This window comes from Poecilia reticulata, chromosome 14, assembly GCF_904066995.2.
Source record: "Poecilia reticulata chromosome 14, P_reticulata-male-v2, whole genome shotgun sequence".
NCBI classification, from domain to species: domain Eukaryota; kingdom Metazoa; phylum Chordata; class Actinopteri; order Cyprinodontiformes; family Poeciliidae; genus Poecilia; species Poecilia reticulata.
This window is the reverse complement of record NC_088843.1, coordinates 10,727,809-10,751,628: the sequence shown is the minus strand read 5'-3', so window position 1 is coordinate 10,751,628 and position 23,820 is coordinate 10,727,809. Positions and strand designations below refer to the sequence as shown.

Sequence of the window (23,820 nt, the reverse complement as noted above, 5' to 3'; positions counted from 1 at the left end):
GGAAAGCGGCGGCTGCTCCGTCAGGCTGCAGCTGATGATGCTGCTGAGGCATTTGCAGCAGCGGCGTCTGCCTGGTCCGGTGCTTTCGCTTTGATCCCAGGTGCCAGCTTGGGGGTGGGTGGGATAATGGAGACTGTCGTGCACGTCGAAGCCGAGGACGCTCGTGGACGCAGTTCATGAGTGGAGTATTTCCTTTTCGAGGGTGAAAACATAACATGCACCCCGCTCCCGCGACGAGTCTCCGGGATGCAGTCGTAGTTTGAGGCCGGGCCGGACATGATTTTAATCTCAGGGGCTGCTGCTGTAGAGGATGCGGGATGAGGAGCGCCGCACCCCGAGAGATGCTGATAAGGATAATACAGCTCGGTCCTTTATTGCCCCAGAGCGAAGCCGGATTTTAGCTGGACTGTGGTGCACTCTGTGAACATCCTGTTTGTTGTGGTTGTTTTTATTTTATTTATTTATTTTCATTATTATTCCTGTCCGGGACTGCGCTGGAGATCTGATGCTGGAGGATTGGGCTGTTTTGTCTGAAGAGATCAACTGAACGCTGTTGCTCTCACAGAACCAGGACTGAGCTCCTCACCTGGTCCTTTCAACACACAATAATAAGTATGTTACATGTCTGCATGTGAGAGTGTGCGTGAATGGGCACTGTGAAGCTGTTAAAGCTGCTTCAAAGATATATTTACAAATCAGGCAAATGTCTCATTAACCTCCCCCTCCTTCCCCCCCCCCCCCCCAAAAAAAAAAAAAAAATCCTTGTTGTTTAGTCAGTTTCTATCTCTTGTGCTTGATGCAGGTTAACAGGTGCTTGCCACATTAAAAGTCATAGCAGATAACTGGATCACCTCTCCACTGCAAAGCTGCATGGATTCATGTGATTGCCATATTTCCCCCCATGGTTTTAGAGGTGACTTTTGCCATGGCCCCGTGCTGTTCACATGGCCTGCCGTTTGGAGCTGAACATGGAGTTCTCTCCCCGACTGAAAGGCCATTAAAGTCTGCCTGTCAGAGTTGGGGCATGGATTATAACCGGGCCGATAATGGGAATTCGCTAATGGCAGCATGATCAATAGAAAGCCACAGTCAATTTTCATCACCGGTTATTCTCATGTAAGTTATTTCATCATGCTAAAATAGGCTGAAGTGGGACATAGTAGCTGGAGTATTCTACAAGCCTCCGGGACATTATGTGACAGTGCATGTGTTCAATGAAAGCGTGTGTGTTAACTCATCAAAGTACAACAGGATGACCATGTAGGCGATTGGACTTTGTTTCTTTGTATTCATGCTGCAGTCATTGCAAAAAGAAAGCACGCTCTCTGTAGTTCCTCTACTAGTTTCTAAAGTTATTTAAATCTAATCTTAAGTGCCTCGAACCCCAATGTCACAGTTATTTAGATTAAGACACCCCAAAAATGTAAGGGTGTGCTTTCATTTTGCCATAATCATAAGTGCTTACTTGCAATGTTTATTTAACATGTTCAACATGTAGTTTTCAAACAGTTTTCAGCATTCATTGTAAAGTATGAATGCTGTAAGTATGAATATGTATATAATAGGGAATTTCTACTGCATGATTTCACAAGAGACAAACTTTTTAAGCACAAGGGGGAAACACATCGCAAGAGACCCAACAGCTGAGCTGATCAGCAATAAACAGTTTGGTAATAACAACTTTTACTAAGTTTTGACATAGATTCGCATCATTCGATTTGAGTTTGAGCAGAAAGGGGAGCCAGAGTTTGATGCCTACAGATGCCCCCATCCAAGCATTGATGGATGGATGAGGAATCTGAAGCAGACATGATGAAAATAATCTCTTCATACATTTAACTGGACAAAATAATTTTATTCTTGCTTGAGTTTTTCCACCTGACTAGTTCCTGTTCATGGTGCAAAGATGGTGTGGGTTGTTCTGCAGATGCATGCATTGTGGGACTAACTAGCATTGGGCTCTTTATAAGTCTCTCTGCCCAACAGTTTTTTCAGTTTTTTTGTCGATCCCAGGAGGAGAAGCCATTGTTTCGACCGTGGCAAGCGAGATTTCAAATAAACAAACAAAAAAAGTGGAAGTAGGACAGGAACCGACGTTCTTGTCACACAAATGGAAAATTCAGGTAGCAAGTGATGAAGCATTTCCACAGGAAACTAATATTGGGACATGAAAATTATCTTAATGGAACACATCGGTCAGATATGGTTTTTGTAACTTGTGAATTATCCCTGAGGATCTACGACAATGATTTGTTGCCATTACAGTCTGGCTTGTAATGGCAAGACTGCATGCAATTACATCAGTGCTTATGAAGTGCTGATGACATAAACACATGTCGTCAGTGCTTCCATGTGTTTGTTGTCGCCAATTATTTTCTGAAATTTCAGCAGTTTTCCCAAAGCCTCTGCTTAAAGATGAATATTTCCTTATGTCTAATGATAAGGACAAGTTTTGTCTGAAACATAAATACAATTCAAATGTTTTGCTGCAGTTTTAACGGACAACAAGTAAAACCTTTGAAGGATTAAAAACATAAATAAAGAGGAACAGCAAAACATGAAAAATACACATGCACATACGCCAAAGAACTATGATTATTTACCTTATACCTTATGTGATGTCATCAGTGGAGCTTTTTAAGGGGTTGGTAAGATCTTAATTAAATTAGGATTTACAACAAAAATACCAAAACAAATAGAAAATCATTGTAAAAGCATATTCTGTAGGACACAAGTTATATCTGAAGTGATTTTACAGAAAAGTCTGGAAAGACATATTGGACTATTTCTGTGATATTTGGTCAGAAACAAGTTGTCCGTTCTGCTATACAAATTTATTTTGTTTGTTTTTATTTAATTAACAAGCACTTTCCCCTCTCTTAAAAATATAAATCCATTAGTACCTAAATGGATACTAAGCTTGGTTTAGTTAGAGAACATTTCACTTCTTATTTTTGTTAAAATCATTTAATCAAGCTAAGAATTTCACGCCTGTCTGCAGGAATGCGGGGCTCATTAGAAGTGTTAGCGGTAGCCTGTGTTTTAAGTCACAAAAAACTGCAATGTAGACTCATTATGAAGCATTTTAATGTATGTAAATGTGTCCTCAATTTGATCAGATTTTGCACAGTTTTTACAGCGCAGGCTTTTTTCTTTTTTTTTCCCCAGTTTAACAACTATGAATATTTTTCCAACTGCAGCTCATATTTGTTCACTATCATGAAGCAGCTTTCAAAATGCTTCTGGAGGTCTAAACACTGTGTCCTCCCATTAGTGAGACATTGTTTGGTTTTTTTTACATTTTGTTTTAAAAAGTTGAAAAGCTTATGGATTCTTAAGTATTACATGCCTCACGTTTCAGACAGGCAGTCTTGTCTGGGAGGAAATTTATGTGAATCAGCAGTACCGGACTGTAAGTGTGCTGCAGGACTGAAACCAGATCCTCACACTCACAATCTCATTGGCTTTACGCAGCAGCTCCACAGACTAAATGCTTGTCAGATCATGCTTAGCACCTTGCTTGGGTGCATCAAACTGAATACGCTCACTTTCAAATATGTATTCACATTAAAACTATAAACTTCTGCTTTATTAGGATTGTCACTGTCAATCGCAAATGAAATTGAAACAAAGTGTTGCATGTGCTTATATAAAACCACTCTCTTAATTCATAATACTTTTTGTTGCAGTTACAGCTTTTTGAGTTATGGCTAAACTCAAACCAGCTGGATTGGGAGCAAACAGCATTTTTTAAAAGTATTGCTACAGATTCCTAATAAAAATTTAACTCTAGGATTTGACTGAGCCACTCTCTAGCTGTATTGTTAAGGTTGGCGTCCGAGTGTAGCCGCTACCGCTGCTCCACCCTCTGTTCTTTTCTATCAGGTTTCCCTCCAGCATTGTTCTGCATTGTTCCAGCTGTCTGCTTGTTTATTAATGCTCTCTGACAAACTTCTAAGGCTTTCAAAGAACAGCTGGAAATGATTACGCAAAGTTGGACTCACTAATTAGTTAGCAGGATTAGTTAATTTGTAGATTTACTAATCAGGGATGTGGATTAGATATGCAGACCACATCTTTAACATTTTTACTTTGAAAATTGTCATTTATATGCCACTTCACAATTACACCGTTTTGTTGGTCTTCATAAAATCCCAACAAATTGTGTTGAAGTTTGTGACAAAATGTGATAAATCTCAACTTAATTGCAAGAGGTCTAGAAAATACATCACATTATTAAAAGAATATCCATAAAGCTCTCGGACAATTATCAAGTGCAACTTTATTGCATTTTACTCCATGTACTAAAGTCAAGTACCTCATGCTATCAACATTTTATATTATTTACACTTTCAGTGATTAAATGGGTGCCCTTTGTAACGTCACACATTAAAAAAATAACAGCAATATTTTTGGTTTATTGAGCCTGTCACTGAGAAACAAAATCTTCAATTTTCAAAGTCATATTTTCTCCATGATATTCATGCATTTATAAATGTCAGAAATATGTAATTCGCCGTCTAAATATTTACTTTACAAATTAAATATTCAGTTCCAAATGAGGTGTTTATTTTGCTTGCTAAATATTTATTTGCCGGCGAGCAGCTATAGCGGAAGTGGGACATCAAAGTAAAAGCTGGACTTTGCAGACCTCTACAAACTCAAACTGCTGGCGGGTCTGAATGGTCGCTCAGGTTATTTTTTCTTAACCATCGTTTCTCATTTCCAACGTGTTAGTTGAAAACGTTTGCCGTTTTAACGGCTCTGCAGTTTTTTACTCACGCCTTTGCAGAGCTTGTTTCTATTTGCTGGATGTCAATCACGTGACTCGGATGACGCGCGAAATTCAGATGGAGGGCCAGAAGGGTTCAAATGGTTCAATTCTCCGGTTCAAAGAAAAACAAAGTTGATCACAACGAGTGTGCTAATACCCCAGTTAGACTGGAACAACCGAAGTACCTCGAAAAAATATTAGTATATTTAGGATATGAATCGTATTTCGGTAAGAAAAAAAAATACTTCTCTTATAATCTTGAGGATTTACCCGGTGTCGAGGCGATCCAAATAACTAACTACCTGGAGACCTCATATTATACGATGAGCCAGGAGAAAGCTTTCAAAAGCCTGGAGAATACAATCATTTAGTTTCAAGTTGGGTCAAGCATTTAGGATTAAAAGCAGCGTTAGATGGCTGTCGACTTGATTCAGCCGGGTGAGTAGTGAATTGTACTATTTTATGTAATTTTAGTCAATGAGAAGGATGCTATCGCTAACAACCAACTAACCCATGTTATTTTATGAGCTTGGCTCTCCTGGTAAATAATTTATTTAGCTTCTGTGAACCCAAATTCACGCTGGAGTTGTACGTTAATGTTGAGTCGCTGTTGGATTCAGGTCCAATGTAGGTCAACGATTCGCTCCGTTATACAGAAACCCCCATGTTCTTGTCTGTTGGTGGCCAGACACGAAGAATGTGGGGGAATAGTAACAGCTCACGGTTACTGTATGGCTGGATTGGTTATATTTGATTTATTTAGCTTTTTTAGTTTTATTTTTTTTAGCACGAAAGTCCCACTGATATTTTCTGTCACTGAGCTAGCTGCTAACAACATTAGCACTCGTAAAAAATAATATATCACACATGAATGCTTACTCTATGTACTAAAGACAGTTACTTGTCTTTCTAAGTAACTGTCCAATAAAATATCTGAAAATACAATTTAAACGACGCGATTGTTTACTGTTGGAAAGTGGTGCTGCAAACTCTGGCATTGTTAGTTTCCACACCTCCTGCTTTTATCTGTAGATTGGTGATCCACTTTTCTCCTCTTTTTTTCAGTTTTTAAACTCCCTTGTGACCAACTACCTTCGAAGCACAAAAAAAAACGTGTATCTTTCTTTTTGAACCGTTGGAACAGCCATATAGGACACAGACTTTAGACATTTTGATGCTGGAGCAACTGAAATAAATGGGCTGAATTTACTTCTGGCCCTCCATGTGCATTGGGTGACGTCGTGCTACGTCTTCTGAAACCCAGCTAAGTATTTAAATAGCAAACTGTATTTAATTGGTAAAATAAATATTTATTTTGAAGCTAAATATTTATTTTTGCAATAGGGGTGCACAGATCGTAAATTACCGATCTTTAAAAACTTTGATTTGCCAATTCCGATTTTGGTTGATACATTTTTATTTATTTATTTATTTTTTAATGTTGCTAAATATAGCAAGAAAGTTGCTGAGTTTGCAACATTGGGGTGACTACTTAACTGCAAATATGCGGACATGACCTGATGGGTGGGTCTGTCAGTCAAACCTCTCACATGGCAGAGCAAAAAGAGGACAATGATTGTTTTTTGTTTGTTTTGTTTACCAAGGTAAATAAGATTGGTGAAAAATATCGGCTTCACAAGTAAGTATCGGCTGATCACCGATCTCCCAAAATTAAGGAAATCGAGGCCAATTAATCGGCTGGCCGATTTATCCGTGCACCTCTGGTTTGTAAACTTAATATTTATATGGTGAATTCAATATTTAGTTCGGAACTCTGACGCCTACAAATGACTTTGAAAAATAAATATGCACATTTTTTTGTTCTCTATAACAGGCTAAATGAACCAAAATATTGCTGTTGATTTTTTTTATTGTATAACTTTACATACGATGCCACCTACTTCCTTCCCTGCAGCCTATCGGGATGGCCGAGAAAACTCTGGAGCCTGGCTCGGTCAGCATTCCTATGGAGGAGACCAAGCTGCCCGGAGGGGCCCCGCAGGAGGGGCCGCTGCTCACCCACCTGAAGAAAGTGGAGAACCACATCACAGAGGCGCAGCGCTTCAGCCACCTCCCGCGGCGCTCCACTGTAGACCTGGAGTTCAACGAGCTGTCCTACACCATCCGGGAGGGCCCCTGGTGGAGGAGAAGAGGTACTGCAGGCACGGCTCACAGAAAACAATGATAGATGAGCAAGCAAACACCACCCATGACGATCAATATCTGCAGTGCAGAAATCTCAGTGCATTTAAAAGCTTTTGTGACATATCAGGGAAAAAAAAAATTCCCCCAGCGTTTGTTCTTGCTTCTTTTTATTGTTCTGGCACATACACCCGATCCCTGATACAATACTGACTTACAGACTTCCACCATGCAAGAGCAGCCGGAACTCCTGCCTGCAAGCTTTGCTGCACTCAGCAGAGTTTAGACATAGTAAATAATTTACTCCCAGGTTGGCAAACTGCTTGCATCCCTTTGCCTCTGTTGTCTTCCAGGGGGCGGTGGCTGGGAGTCCAGCACATAATTGATACACTATGGTCATTTGAACTGCATGTGAACTCGCCACCCTTGGAAATGATTAAGCTTCGGCTTTTTATCTGCAGATCAAACAACCTACCCTCTTCAAACACTTAGACCTGGCTGCCTTAGTTGTGTGGATTTAGCAGGGTGTGTTTACATTCTCCACATGGGGTGAGGTGTTTGCAGGCTTGGTTATTTTTAGTCATATCTAATATGGATGTGCATTATGAAAGTCTGGCAGCGAAGTGTTTGCTGTTCCGTTGTGTAACCTGGAGATATGGAGCATTATAATGAGGGAAAAGATCAGAGAGGAGTTCTGGAGCACTGATGCACGTGTTGCTGTCCATCTTCATTGCATCAAATATTTCTCTGTGATGTTTACAGTCTTTTGGAAACGTCTCTTTGGATTTTTATCAAAACTCATCCAGCTGCTGATAATTGACTAGGATGTCTTTTTTTTTACTTTCCATCTTCTTTTTTTTTTATCAGTGAAACACTTCATAGAAAGGTTTTTTTTTTTTTTTAACTAATATCACTAAGCCTCAGTTTTGATTGTAAACCAAACAAAATTTCTGGTTTTCTTTTGCAGCTAAATTATTTCACACAAGCTGAAGTCGGTGAATGACTTAATTTTTTAACAGGATTTCTACCTGATTGAAAGCTCTGCACAAGGAGTAAAATACCATTCGAGCTGATTGTTCTTTTGAAATCTGACAGCCACTAAAAGTCAAAGTACTTACTCATTTCCCTTCACACACACCTGATTTTAATCAGTAAATACTTCCTGAAAGTGTACATTGACACACGATAAAAGCAGAATTATAAATCCACCTGATGAGTTTCTGTTGACTTGGACCTTTTTTGAAAACATTTAAAAAGTCATAAATTCTGTAGAATACCCTACCCCTGAAAAATTATTAGAAAAAAAAAGCCCTTTTAATTTTAGGACTTTTTTTCTATGGGAGAAAAAATCTCTACATAAAAAAATAGTCTTTCTAAAAAAAAAAAAAAAAAAAAAACGTTTGCGTTGCGTTTATTTATTTATTTATTTATTAGTGACCCTACAAATCTATTTAAAATACGATCCTACTAAAGCAGTTATTAAAATGTATGCGTTACTTTGTTTTTACCAAGCTGCTGAGGGTTTTTAGAAACGTCTAACTAACAATATGTGCTTTTCTGTTCTCTTGGGGAGTAAAGCTGACTGGACATAGAAAGCCATTTCTTTTAGACACTGAGCTTTGTTGACTTCAGCACCAAGGACAGCACCAACGTTTTATCTTTACTCTGTACAAATCTACTCCAATAAAGAGTCACAGTAAAATTGATTGTTTATTTGTTGGTAACTTCAGAGCTTAAGGTAAAATTCTTTGTTTAAAGCTGTAAATTATGTGCATTAATACTAATATTCTATTTTCACCTGTTTACTGGACAGCTATTAGTTTGTCTTTGAGTGAAAAAACACTCTTCCTTTCTAAATGTGTTGAATCAGACAGTGGCTATGCATCAGGCAGAAAAGAGAGGAGAGAAATAAGATTTGCATGAATCATAATCCCAGAACTCGTGATGTCATCTATCCTTAGAAGAGACTTAGCTTTTGAGTCAATGTCTCTCTGCTCATGAGTCACGTCTCCAAAGGTTTGTGATAAGCAGGAAATTACAAAAACAAGTTTTTGTTAAATTTAGAGCCGTCTCTTTTCCTGGAGGAGGTCTCAGCCGGAGTGAGTCCCGGGTGCGTTGCCCTCCAAATTCATTTTCTATTGCAGGCTCTTGTTTTGTGATGCTGGCCATCCCTGACTGTTTTGGATGAAACTGCTGTGACCTATTTTCATGTTCAGTGGCATTCTCATCCCGAGGGAGATGTCTGGAGAAACTCAAGCTGGGCTTTGAACGGGGGAAAGACAGCAGAGGGGAGACAGACAGAGAGAGAGAGAGAGAGAGACAGAGAGAGAGGGAAATGTTTACATTTCTGCTTCAGATTTAGTGAGCTTCTGCTCTGCACCTGTGCTCATCATCTCTGTTTTTCCAGAGGGGAAGCAAAGCTGGCTGAAATAAAAAATATGGCCTCACAGAGGTCTGTCACAATAACAAATTTTGCTGGACGATATGTTGTCCCAGAACCTATTGCGATAAATGATATCATTGTTGTTTTGAGAACATTTTCAAGTAATATAATGGTAATAATGGCATAAAAATGCAAGAGCACATTCTCAAAGTTCAATAAACTTTAAATTCTAATGAACATTTAAAAACTGGAACTGGAAGACATTTGGAATATCTATGATAAATAAAAAAACAACCAATAAAATAAATTATGAAGCCTCTATAAACAAAATTATCATTCAGTAAAAGGGTCAGTTGAGACCAAAACACCAGACTGAAGACTTTTGTCATTCAGTTTTTGGTAGAAAGAAGACGATAAATCAAGGAAATGAAAATTATTGAGTTTCTTTTAATTTGTCATGCGATTAAATGGTTTATTGTTTATTGTGAAGTAATTTATTTGATTGATTATTGTATGAGAATTATCGTGGAAATTCTCAAGAAATCAACAAATCCCTAAACTTTTTTGTAGTTGAGAGTTTATTGCAAAAACTTTCTTACTTGTAATTAACAGCTGCCTTGGCTTTAATTGTTGTCAGATTATAGTCCGTAATCTATACAGTGAGTAATAAAAAGTCACATTTACTGTCATAAATAAGCGCAAATATTTCCAAATTATTACCACATATACAAAATATTGGAGGGACTGAAAAGAAGCTCAGTAATACTATTTTATTTTAAGAATTCATTGATATTTTTACAGTTTTTGAACAGATTTTATCAATACATTCTGGCACAACCGGCCCTTTAAGAGCATTCATGATCTTGATTGGGCCCAATACAAAAATGAGTTTGATACCCCTGGACTAACACATAAAATCCAATTACATACACTGAGATTTATCATTTCGATGGGAAAAGTTTTAAGGGTATGAATACTTTTGTGAAGAGCAACCCATATGGTTTACTTATTATTAGCTCCACTCTCTATTCAAAACCTGCCCAGTCTGGATTACCTGTATCATTCGGGGCTCTGCTCCTGTTGTGACACAGTGGACGATAAAGCCTCTGAATAATTTGTCTAGCAATTATGGCGGGATGTGTCAGAAGTTCAGGCTGTAATCTCAGAGTAAACACCGTCAGATGTGGTTAGGACTGAGCTCGGTCGTGATGTCAGGGGACGAGATACGCTCTGGTTCTCTGAGACAAAGGGACGAGCTCTCAGACTTGCGCCATGTTCGCCCAACAGCGGTGGGTTAGATCATCAGTATGCAGCTCATGGTTGCTTCACTGACAGCACGCAGCTCCTGCCTGAGAGGAGAGAGCTCTTTGATGTAGTAACTAAGTGACAGAGGAGGGGGCGCCACTTCTTGGCAGCCGGTTTAAGGGACTATGTCACTTTGTTGAGATCGCCCAATTACCCAGTTGAAGGCAAGAAGAAGGGTCTGTGCAGACCCAGGAGAGACTCTCAGGAGACAGGAGACATGGGTGACAGCTCTCAGAAACTGTGTCAGCTCTAAATTGGATTGTGCAGTTGCTCCCACCGCACTTCAGGAACCACAACCCTGGTGCAAGCACATCACAGAAACCCGAGGCAACCTCACTTGGAGGCAAAGTCTTTCTGTTGCTGGATAATAAGATAAAAACTCAGCAAAATATCTGTTGTGCTATTTTAATTTTTATCCCAAAATGCTTTCATTTTTCCCTGATAGGTTTTTCATAATGCTGGTAGAAAACTTGGTCTAATTTTTCTCTGTTCCTCCGCCTCACTGTATAGGTTCTTATCTGTCTAGGACCTGGTGACCTCTCCCAAATTACAATCTCAGTATCTGCATAATCATCTGTTAAAACACTTTAGAAATCAATGAACCAAGTTTTGCAGCAGAGCGCAGCTCACTGAGCTTTAACTACTGAAACAAGATACACAATTTGACCGGCTGCTCCAGGAGACTCACTCCCGTGCTCACCCTGATCTGTCTTCCAGAAAATTATGTTCTGGCATTGATAACACCGCTTTATAATATGCTGTAGTCATTCTGTGACATAACCGTTACAGCTCAGGCCGTGAGCAGTCAGGACTCCGTCTCCCCATCTTTTTTTGTTTCTCCAGCTTTGTCCTTTTAATAAATTGTGTACTCAAAATCAACCAAACTCGATGGTGGGGTCCAGTGACTAAAGAGTCTGAGTTTTGAATTTTGGTCTTTACTGTTTTTATAGTTTCTAAACTTTATATAACTTCTCTACAGTATCTGACTTCAAAGAGGATGCTAAAAATATACCAAGTAGACACATTTATTTAATATATTTGTTTAATAGCTTTCATATTGGCCTGTTTATATTTAGAACAGGAGACATTTGAATGTTAAAGTAGATAGAAATGCAGTGATCAAGCTTTTCCAGGCTGATATCTTTTCCAGTTTTCTTAACGTCTCATTTTATAAAGAAAACTGCCTGGACACAACAAGGCAACTGGCTTTTTTATTTGGGATTTGCAAGACAGAACACCTGAAAATTGTTTTTTACTATTTGAAGAGAAGAAATGTGCCGCATGTTTTTAATATAAGTCGCAGCTTTGAATGGAACATTAATTCATCAAAGCATCTGACCAGGACCTAAAAGGTGTTTCAGAGTATGTTTTGCTGGTTGATGCATTTGCAGCTTGAAAGGAGTTAAAGTTTTAGCCCTGATGCATTTAAAGATCATGAAATGTTTTTTAGATTTTTCTGTATTTGACTTGGAGATCCTCCAATTAAAACTAAACAAATTACATTGTTTTGTCAACTGGCTGGTGAATCTCGAGTACACACAATAAACCAACAACATGAGTATAGTCAGGGTAGGTTTAAGGTTTGAATTTGACAAAATGTGAAAATGTTCAAGGGGTTTGAACACATTTGCAAGGCTCTGTATTTTTGTTGTCTAGCTTCTTCACCAGGGTTTCTCCCAGAAAACTTTCTAAGCCTGATGGTTGGGCTCCAGGGCAGTCATTCTTCCAGCGGCCTGTCATGCTTTTGAATTGAAAAATGTTTAAACTTGACAGGAAATTTGAAAATATCACTTGATAAATATGTGTTATTGAAAGATTGGAAGATTAACCCCTGAACACCAACTATAAAGTCTTAAAAATGCAAACATTTTTAAAAGACTTAAACAAATAAGCAATGCTTAGCCTGGTGGGGGCACCAGTAAAGCCTGGTGGCCCGCCAGGCATATGATACACTGAGGGAAACCCTGCATACACCACATGTTTATGTTTGACGTGGTTCTGCTTTATATTTCAAATAAAATGTCTACTAAAATCCACGACACAGGGTTTGTGTTTAATGTTTTACACATTCATTTTAAATTTATTTAAGTTTTTAAGAAACTGAGCATAAGAAATGTAATCTTTACATTGTTGCAGGACAACTGTTAGTATATCCCAAAACATTGGCGTCAGTGTCAATGACTGACAGCAGTAGTAGACAAATAATCTGCCCAGAAAGCTCCCCTCCTCCCAGCTGAAGCCCTCATTAGGATAAAGCTTCTATAGAAAATGAATGAATGATTAACTGACTGATGGTTTATTCTCTCCATTAGGCTACAAAGCTCTCCTCAAGTGTCTGTCGGGAAGATTCTGCAGCAGAGAACTGATTGGTATCATGGGACCCTCTGGGGCTGGGAAATCCACTTTGATGAATATTCTGGCGGGTTACAGGTGAGCCTTTAACCTGCATGAGAATTACACAGATCCATAAAGAGAATATGTTACTGTATGTTTACAGAAGACTGATTTTGGGTGGATTTGGTTACATTTACGTGAGCAGACTCATAGTGGACTTCCAACATGGCTTCATGTTTGAAAAACAGGGAAACTGGCATGAAGGGGACCATCCTGGTGAACGGTCAGCCGAGGGAACTGAGGACCTTCAGGAAGATGTCCTGCTACATCATGCAGCACGACATGCTCCTGCCGCACCTCACTGCGAGGGAGGCCATGATGGTGAAGCTGCTGCTGGGACAAATCATGGCCAAATGTTGACATGTAGTTTAAAAAACAGATTTCTGATTAGGTTTCCTTTTTGTTGTTTTTTAGGTTTCTGTCCATCTGAAGCTGAATGAGTCTGTGCAGGTCAAAAAAGAACTTGTGAGTCGCATTATGTTGATTTATGAAAGAATTATATGTTAGACACAAACAAAGAATTTTTTTTTTCTTTGACAAATGTTCTTAATTCTACTTTAGTGAGGTTAATATACTACAAGTGTCTGTATTCGCTGAATCAAAATACTGACACATAGTAATTTAGTAAATTACTAATTAGTAGTTGTGCTAATATATCCCAATGATTGATTAGTTAAAGAAACAAACCCAATAAACCAACATGGAGCTAATTTCTTAAAGAACTGGAATTGGACATCTGATTGCCTGGTTGAAGGTCTACTTTATAATTTGTATTAATTGTTGGGTTTTTTTAAGTTACTCATAGGCTTGTCACAATAAACAATAAATCAATTAATTGCATGATAAATTAAAAGAAACTCAATAATTTTCATTTGCTTGATTTATTGCTTTTCTCTTTTTTCTCTTTTTACCAAAAACTGAATGATAAAAGTCTTCAGTCTGCTGTTTTGGTCTCAACCATCCTCTTTTTTTAAAGATAATTTTGTTTACCCAGACTTCATAATTTTACTTTATTTGTTGTTTTCTTTATCGTTTATCGCAATAAGTTCTGAGACAATTTATGGTCCAGTAAAACTTGTTATTGTGACAGGCCTAGTTTACTCGGTTCATGGAGCAACAAGACCAATTCTTGTTGGTCTTGTTACACAGTTCACACAGATTACACATAGCTTTTAAGGTTAATAACACACTCTGGGTGATATCAGATGATTGATTGTTTCACCGTTTCTCTTTACTTGCGCTCAAGGTGAATGAGATCCTGACAGCTCTGGGTCTCCAGGAATGTGCTCAGACACGCACCCACTCTCTTTCTGGGGGTCAGTGTAAACGCCTGGCCATTGCTTTAGAACTGGTCAACAATCCACCGGTCATGTTTTTTGATGAGCCCACCAGGTAAAATCTTACTGACTTAGACTCCTTTACTATTTAAGTCTAAATTCATTCTAACCGGTCCTCTGATCTCTCTGTCCCCATTTTTTAAATGTTTTTAAATCCGTTGCAGTGGTCTGGACAGTGCGTCGTGCTACCAGGTCGTTTCACTCATGAGGTCTCTGGCTCAGGGAGGACGGACAATCATTTGCACCATTCATCAGCCCAGTGCCAAGCTCTTTGAGATGTTTGATAAGGTAGGCTGAGTGCTTTTACTGCTGGACACGTCAGAGCCTCCATTACCTGTGGCTTGGACCAGGACACCACAGCATAATTCATTTTATACAGCCGAAGAAGCAGAGCAGTCGATGTCCCGCCCCGTTGTTTCGCTCGCTATTGATTGTTTTTTTCAGAGAGGCTGCATGTTGGGAAGTTTACTGACTATGTTCCTCTGTTGTTCAATCCTCAGCTGTACATCCTTAGTCAGGGTCAGTGCATTTACAAGGGGACAGTCCCTTATCTCATCCCTTACCTGAAGAACCTGGGCCTTCACTGTCCAACATATCACAATCCTGCTGATTTCAGTAAGTGCAGCAAGTCCTCTAAACCCCGAGTGTGTGCGTGCGTGTGTGTGTTTGTTTGTAATATCTGGTGGGGACCATTTTCTGACACATACGACGATGTGGGGACCACTGCTCCCTGTGGGGACCGAAGCCTGGTCCCCATAAGGGGAAACACTGTTTTTGGGTCAGGAGTTAGATTTAGGACTAAGGTGTGACTTGAGTTTTGGTTGGGGTTAGGTATGTAATGGGATAAGGTTAAGGTTAGGATAAGGGTAAGGTTTAGGCTGTAGGAATAAATGGAAATCAATGTCAAGTCCCCAGAAAGATAGCCAGGTAAACTTGTGTGTGCGTGCGTGTGCGTGCGTGTGTGTGCATGCGTGCGTGGGTGGGTGTGTGCACGTGTGTGTGTGTGTATGGAGATGATGTCACTGATTTGTGAATGAGTGCTGCAGCTGATGGACCCTTTGGTCTGACTTAACATCGCTATATCCAGTCATTGAGGTAGCATCGGGAGAGTATGGAGACCTGAACTCAGTGCTGTTTGAGGCGGTCCAGGATGGACTCTGTTCAGAGGAGGGCAAGAAGAACTCCAGAGACAAAACCGATGATTCCTGTCCTTCTCAATGTTGCAGTGTAAGTAAGAGAGCATACTGGTCATTTCAAATCCTTCACTATTTCATAATTTCATGATTTTTCAGTTGTAATTGCTTTATGGTCGATTATATTGGTACCAAACAAGTTGTAATTTTGTACAAACCATGCCATTTTGAATGTTTTGCATCACTGAAAGTAATTTTCTACATTTCCACTAGAAGAAGACGTGAACATGTGTCAAATGTCAGAGTTTTAGAATCACGACCATATACTTTTCAAATGGTTGACCAAAAAATGTCATATTTATTTCAATAAAATAATATATCAAAACAACTTTATGTAGCTGTACAAGTAACATCTCTTTAGAACAGTGGTTCTTAACCTTTTTTGAGGAACCGAACCCCCCAGTTTCATATGCGCATTCACCGAACCCCTCTTATTCCTCTCCACCGAACCCCTGAGACCGACTCACCGAACCCCTGGGGTTCAATCTAACCCAGGTTAAGAACCACTGCTTTAGAAGAAATTGCAAATAATTTTAGGTTTTGATATATGTAACTGAAATGCAACTGAAATGCAGGTTTGACCCTTGATTAAGCAAAAATTATGAGTTCTGAGCCCGTTTTCATTACATAATAAAAACGATATTTCATGAATCCAAACTTATCCATCCTTGTAGGTTGTTTAAAAGATTTGCTCAGATTTCACTTTTCACATGCAAGAAGAAACCTTTTGCTCAAAGAGAAGAGTTTTTAGTCTTTTGGGGCAACATTTTGTTGAAAAAGCTTTGAGTTTGATATTTTTATTTAAGAACAAATGTAAAATTTTTGCATATTTGAAATATGGTGCTGATCCTTAAATTATTTTTAAAAAATTAAGCAATCAATAAAATGAAGTAATATGTTATTATAAAGTATGCAAATAAAATGAATTTTAACAGTAATTAAAAAAATGCCATGTCATGCTCTGATTTCCTTGTCTTCTCTGCTTCACTGATCATTTTTCTTCTCCTCCGTCATCTTCTTTCCATTCTGTCTGTCTAACTAACTAACTAACTAACTAACTAACTAACTAACTAACTAACTAACTAACTAACTAACTAACTAACTAACTAACTAACTACAGGAATCAGCTAAAGGTTGAAATTTAAAATAAGAACTTGGAACCTTTTAGTTTTACTGTTTTCTTTTGCTTTTTACTTATTTACAGGTTCACTTTGCTGTAAATGTAAGATCACAGCTGGTTTAAAGAGCGTCTTATACTGTACAGTTTCTTGAAGAAGTAAACAAAGGTTATCTTTTACATTTAGTTTCTTTCATCAGACACTTTAACCATAAAGACATAGAGTCAAGTGTTTTAAATGGGTTGCATCATTCCTCCTTTCTGGGTCATAAAACGGGCAGAAATATACATTCATTTTTTATGCGTTGGATACTGCTGTGTATGTAACATAAACGTTTATCTTGAAGTATAACAGGAAATCTGCTCAGAGGCTAAGATACACCCTTTGCAAACATGAATACCATATTCATTTTGAGCTTTCAATTATTTACTTGAACGATTCTTTTTTTCATAATGGAACAATCATACAACACAAAACTTCAATCTTTTTTTTTCTCAAATTGAGTGCAGGGCGCAGCAGCGGCGTTGGGGTTAAAGTAAACCTTTTGTAGAGTCCTCAGTCCTCAACCCCGCCGTCACAGGGTCGAGTCTTTGCTGCATGTCTTCCCCCCTGCTTTCCTGTCATTTACTGTCAAATAAAGGTGACCAGAACCAAAAAAATCCTTTAAAAATTTTAATTAAAAGATTTTGTTCCTTTATATGCGAATCCAAGTAGCCTTCACTATTATTTGGACACTGTTTAAAATTTGTAAACTTTGTTTTAAGACAGAGTTTAATGACGGTAATAGAAATTGTGTGTTTTCTCTGCAGCCTTTCAATTTATTCAAATGTTAGTGGAGGTTTTGCGTATTTACTCGAGTTTTTGCATAATTAAGACTGTGAGTAGATTAGAAAAGACACACCATAAATTCAAATTCAAACATAAGCAATGTTCTTAGTTGTATAATTTGTTCGTACATAACTCCGTTTTTCCACAGGACACAGGAACCCCGGAGACGTCCACCTTCCCCACAAGCACATTCACACAGTTCTGCATCCTCTTCAAAAGAACCTTCATCACACAATGCAGGGACACGGTAAAATGATCATTTTCACATTCACCCCTGGACATTTTTAATAACATTATAAGCTGTTATATATAATATATTTTGCCTAAAAAACCTTTACATGTAGTCTGCTGTATTATTTTGTTTTGAAGGTGCTGACCCACCTCAGAGTGATGTCCCATCTGTGTATTGGGGTGCTGATTGGACTGCTTTATCTTAATATTGGAAATGATGCCAGCAAAGTCTTCAACAACACAGGCTTCCTCTTCTTCTCCATGCTGTTCCTCATGTTCGCTGCCATGATGCCCACAGTGCTAACCTGTAAGACACTGATCCTCGTCGGAGACTGGAAACATTGATCTGGTGTGTGGGGTTTTTTCCGTGGTTTTGGAAAGGTTTTTCTTAACTGAGCTGTTGTTCCACAGTTCCTCTGGAGATGGGTGTCTTTGTGAGGGAACATCTCAACTACTGGTACAGCCTTAAGGCGTACTTCCTGGCCAAAACCACCGCTGACATACCGTTCCAGGTAGGGTTTGATTCATTCTTTAGAAACGAGAGCGTATATTGTGCAATTTTTACTGAAAGCATGTCTCCTTCATAGGTGATTTGTCCCATAATGTACTGTAGTATAGTGTATTGGATGACTGAACAGCCTGCAGAGGCGGGTCGCTATCTCCTCTTCATGGCCTTGTCAACATCCACAGCCCTGGTAGCCCAGTCCCTGGGACTGCTAATTGGTGCTGCATCCACATCCTTGCAGGTAGACAGTTATACATGGGTACTGGTCCTTTTGCGCCTTTATTGTTTCCTTCAATAAAGGAACAGACCTTGATGTTTGCAAAATTTGCTTCATTTCTTTGAATTTGATATTTTTCGTATACACCAACGAAACTGACTCTTTACAGCAACTTTGGATTGAAAGACACTTTTTATGTTTTTATATTTTTCATATTTTGGTATATTTCTTAATTTTCTCTCTTTACTATGACGCTTTTGTAACATGAACAAAAGAGCAATTTTAAATTGGCATTGAAGCGTAGTGAGAGGAGAGTGTAAGTATAAACAATGAAAATAGTCATGTTAGAGTATAAATCTTTTTATTTTCTCCTCCATATGTTTAATTAAGTATAAATCTAGGAGTGATAGTTTGTTTTAATTTCATGCTGTTGTCTTTGTTTGACAGGTAGCAACGTTTGTTGGTCCAGTTACATCCATTCCCGTGCTCCTCTTTTCTGGATTTTTTGTCAATTTTGACACAATTCCTAAATACCTTCAGTGGAGTTCTTATGTCTCTTACGTCAGGTATTGTCTCTAGGATTTGCAAACAATTTTCAGATTTCGATTTTCAAATGTGGCCCCTTTTTTTACAGCCACTAACCAAACTGTTTGATTTCAGATATGGCTTTGAGGGGGTGATACTCTCCATCTATGGGATGAACCGGTCAGAACTTCAGTGTCCGGAAGTGATGTGTAAATTTCAAAAGCCAGAGGAGGTTCTGCAGCTGCTGGATGTAGAGGACGCAAAGCTTTATGTTGACTTTATTGTGCTGGGTGTGTTTTTCCTGATTCTTAGACTGGCCACCTACCTGGCTTTGCGCTACAGAGTCAAGTCAGAGCGTTAAGATGTCACAATGTTCTTACATATCCCAGCCATGTGATAAAACATATTGTCCTCCTTTCTCTTACTTAACTTCACTTCCAAGATGCTTGGACTGGGAAACGTTTCTCCACGTCATAAACCTGTCACAAGATGGAGGTCTTTCTCAGCTCAACTTAACCCTCCCCTAAAATGTCCAATAAATTAACCTGAAGCATGTTTCAGTAATGCAAGAAAGTTGAATTGTAATATTTTGTCATCAAAAAAATTGTGATATGACTAAGAAGCTAATAAAGAACATACTAACCCTAGTGGAACAGGAAGGTCTAGTGACTTGTACTAGTTCAGTGCCTAAAAGGTAACTGGGCCCACGTCATAATCATTCTTACTGGCATCCAATCAGTCAAGTTGAAGAAAGTTCAGAATAGGTTCCCTCTCATTCCTGTCAGACGATTGGAAAACTTTCCACGGGAGGAAACATTTGCGTGTCTTATACTTCTCTTTTGGGACAATGTTTTCAGATACCTGTACCTGGACACTTACCATGCAGACTTCCGACTGCCATTGGATGACTTGCATTTGCTTTCGAGTGTAGATCATTTTCACAGGCCTTCTGCCCCACCACAGGTGGTGGTGGTGGAGCACTAAAGCCTGGACGAACTGTTTGCAAAATGCGTGTCTTATGTAACAAACTGATATTCATCCTGCGACCAGCCCTAAGAGTCCCTACTTGTTCCTTAATGTTTGCTTTTGCCATGACAAAGGAAGCATTGACCGAGCTGGGAGTAAGGGAGTTTCCAACCTGATTCGAGGAGCTGAGTGAATGATGCTGCAGACAAAGTGCAATAGTTTAAACTATGGGTAAAGACATGATGTTTGTCCATCAGGTCGCATAGTTTTGACACTAATCTTCTTTAAAATGCTCGTTTCCACTTGTTGTATGCCTCTCTTCCCCTATCTTTAAAAAGAAAATAACGTCCTGTCTCCTTTCCTCATCTTTCTTTCTGCTTCGCTGATAAATGAAAAAGAAAAAAAACGTGTGTTGTTCAAAAGCAATGCTAGATACTTGAAATGCTGGCTGGGCATTTTTTTGTGCCTCTGAACTAGAATGATTTGCGTTTACTCTGCTTCTTGTTGGAACATATGTCTTATGTCTGTGTACCTACGGTGTGGAGGTCGTCACACACAAATATACATATGCACACACAGAAACACCAACGTACAGACACCTACAAACACACTTACCTTGTTTAAAAGAGCCTCTCCTCGTCACACGGCAATGCAAATATTTTCCAATAAACTTGCTATGAAATATTTCTTACTTAAACTATGCTACTTAGTAATCCTTATAATGATGCATAACATGATGTGAGCATATAATCAGTGATTGTACAGTGAATATATGTCATGCTGTAAACAAATGTACATTAGCACTTTTAAGTATACGTTTATTCTTTTTTATTCATTTGTACATTATGTTAATGTATCTGAGGAAAGCGCTGCTTGAAAGTACAAGGAATGTCGCACAAATCTAGGAATGAACTTCCTAAAGCAGCTTCTTGGGTTTCTATGACGATTTAATTTCTTCTCTCAACGTGTTTGGTTGGTGAGGAGATTTAAATCTTCTGCTTGCTGCTGAGAAGATGTGGAATATCTTTAATTAAATGTGCACTTGTTCAGAAATCTGAAAATATAAGGTATCAGGAGTGGCAAGGGAAAATATAAATGTTTGAAATATGTCAGGATGAGACATGGGCATTGAGCGGTCAAACAAACGTACCAAGTAGGGATGTCCTGATCAAGTCAGTTGCAGACACCAAACCCCAGACAGATGCTTCAATAAAATCAACGTTATGAATACTTGTGGGTGGTTTTAGTTCATTTTTATGTGATCAAAACTTGCAGGAATATTATGTTTCTAGAGACATGTCTGTCTTAAAACAGACTACAGTCTACAACAAATTATGTCTTGCTGCTGTTGGCAATATTTAGTGTAAAAAAAAACTTACAAAAATGACTAAGCTAAAGCTAGCGTGTTTCCTCACTGTTTTGACATGACTACTTGATATTTTGGTTCCAGGTAATTGCATGCAGGCAAAACTTACAGAAAAAGTTGTCCCCGTGAGTTATAAACTTATTGTTTTACTTTTGTAAGATCACCAATATTTAGCTGCTCATCTGTCTGAAGACAGCATCAGAGCAGGTCACATGACACAGACAGTTAGGAAACTGCAACAGCCTTTGACACCAAGTCATTATAAAGGGTGAAAAGCAATGAGATTGGCTAGCCAGGGCCCAAACATAAAAAAAAATCCTGGGAAAACCAATATTTGGAACTGGATCAGGACATCCTTTGTATCAATATGTAGCTGAAGAGAAGGTCGTCATTATCAACAGGGAAGCAGCTGAATAAGGAGAGTGCAGCGGCAGGCTTGTTTCTGACAGCAATAGTTAACATTGTGATGTTTTTAGAGTAATACCTCCCCCTGCTGTTGCTTTAGACACTTTAGAAGTCTTATCTTCCTGTCGGTTTCATTATGTGCAATAATCATCCAAAGGTATTTTGAACTTTATGAAAAGGGAACTGTGACACTTCTGCAAGAAGCATGATGTGTCGTCTTGTTTCTTCTGTTTTGTTTTCCCTCATTCATTTATTGTTAAGAGGTGGTTGACTTTAAGCGGATGATTGCTGCCTGAAAAACCGTGGCATCTTGAGCATTTTTACTACACGTCAAAATCAGTCTGGTTGGCAAGAGGCTAGCATGAAAAAGGCGTCAATAATTAGCAAGTATTTTAAATGGCTTTAGACAATTTTAATTCTGCTATTTCAACAAAGAAAAACTTTCTAATTTGTGTGCACCAAAGTTTGGAAATTGGAGTCTCCTCCAAATGCCAAGTGGCTTGATGAATGTCCTCGCTACATATGGTTTCAAAATGGCAGATGCTAAATAATTTCATTGAACTTGTGCTTTGATGATGCAGCAAACTGTATCTTTATTTTTTTTTCTTTTACTTTCATTTTGAGACTCTGTTGAGCATTTCATACATTTTTATTAAGAAGCCACACGATGCACTCCTTCATGCATGGAAACAATATTCAGGCTATTCTTATAAAGAGCTTTACAAAGCAAGTGACAAACCTGAGCTTTATTTTCCACACTCGTTTTAAAAACTTTTTTTTCCTCTAATATAATTTATTATCCGCAGCTTAGTCTATCATTTGTCAACAATCGCAAGTCCTGTATACTGAATGCTGTTCCAAGGATTATAATAAAGATAATTTATAACCTTTGCCTGTGCTCTTTTTTGGGTGATTTGCAACAAAAGTGATTGTTCACTTAATGCCATGTGTCCCTAACAATAAATTGCTTGGCTTTGTCTTTTGAGGTGACTTTGCTCACCGTTCATGTAGTCACACTGAAGAGGAAGAATAGACTGGTTGTTCAGCTGCAGAATAGCTTCATTGTGTAGGTTAATACGTAATCATTTAACTGCAGGCTTAAATAATGTAGTGGTATGAGAGAGACTCAAGTGCTTCAACAAATGGATGTAATGGGGTTATTCAGAGAAGGAAAGCAGCTCAGTCATAATTATTGTCTCTGGGAAATTCTGAAAGGTGAACTAAAGAAAAGCTTCTTAATGAAAATCTGCATTTTCTGCCCTCAGAGCTGAGCAACGCAATTACTTATTAGCTGTTGCTTTCTTAGTGTGTATTTCTTTTTGCAAATTTTCTTCTTTTTTTTTTTTACTTTATATTCAAAGCAAGTTTGCTAGCTCCTCCTTCTGCTCCCTTTTCTACAACCAATTCAAAGGCAGGATAAAATACCTTACAGTCTCACACAAAGAATAGAAAATAGTACCCCATCCTTAACCACCTAGTTGAGGGTTTTAATTCCCCTGTGACTAAAAAATCATAACACATTTAGATGCCATTTTATTTTTCTTCTATTTGAATTTAATTTTCCCCATTTTGTGATATTACAACCACAAATTTAAAATTATTTTATTAGAATTTTGCAAAGCTAATAATTAAATGATTATAAAGTCAAACCTAATACATTGTTACAGGAATATTTGGTAACACTTTATTTGCAGGGGTGTGCATAAGACTGACATGACACTGTCATAAACATGACATAACACCTGACATGAACATAAAGAAGTCTTTATCAATGTTTATGACGGTTGTCATAAAGTGTTTTTTGGTAAATAATGACACTTAATGCAAAGTTGCTCTAAAAGTTGCATTAAAAGTCCATTAAAAGTGCCAACTTTGCATGATTTTGCAAATTATGATAATTAAATTTTATGTTTGTGACAGGTGTTATGTCATGTTTATGACAGTGTCATGTCAAGTTTTTGACCGTGTCATGTCAGTCTTATGCACACCCCTTCAAATAAAGTGTTACCAAATATTTTTACAAATTAACTTTTGAGAAGTGGGGCATGCATTGCATCCAACCTCCTTTACTCCCATACCCTTTAAAAATAACTGGAAATAGCTGGATGTAGAAGGGACCTACTCAGTAAAT

The 23,820-nt window shown here is 38.4% G+C and overlaps 1 protein-coding gene and 1 long non-coding RNA gene across 3 annotated transcripts; both read left to right on the top strand.

Annotated features, from left to right (window-relative positions):
* The first annotated feature begins 6 nt into the window (after positions 1-6).
* abcg4a (ATP-binding cassette, sub-family G (WHITE), member 4a) lies at positions 7-19,599 on the top strand. Of its 2 annotated transcripts, none has more exons than XM_008427702.3 (15): positions 7-612; positions 6,690-6,927; positions 12,917-13,034; positions 13,187-13,319; positions 13,413-13,463; positions 14,245-14,390; positions 14,500-14,623; positions 14,836-14,950; positions 15,423-15,562; positions 17,623-17,721; positions 17,844-18,012; positions 18,117-18,217; positions 18,293-18,451; positions 18,875-18,993; positions 19,088-19,599. In XM_008427702.3, exons 2-15 carry the CDS (start codon positions 6,699-6,701, stop codon positions 19,311-19,313), a joined length of 1,929 nt encoding a protein of 642 aa, XP_008425924.1. In that variant the 5' UTR covers positions 7-612; positions 6,690-6,698; the 3' UTR covers positions 19,314-19,599. The 2 variants fall into 2 exon arrangements, with proteins under 2 accessions (XP_008425924.1, XP_008425921.1); XM_008427699.3 differs by lacking the exon at positions 7-612 and adding an exon at positions 4,844-5,002.
* Positions 5,011-6,386, top strand: LOC145554814 (uncharacterized). The gene is made up of 2 exons (XR_014090821.1): positions 5,011-5,212; positions 5,840-6,386. It is a non-coding gene; the product is annotated as an uncharacterized LOC145554814 (long non-coding RNA).
* Positions 19,600-23,820: the final 4,221 nt, after the last annotated feature.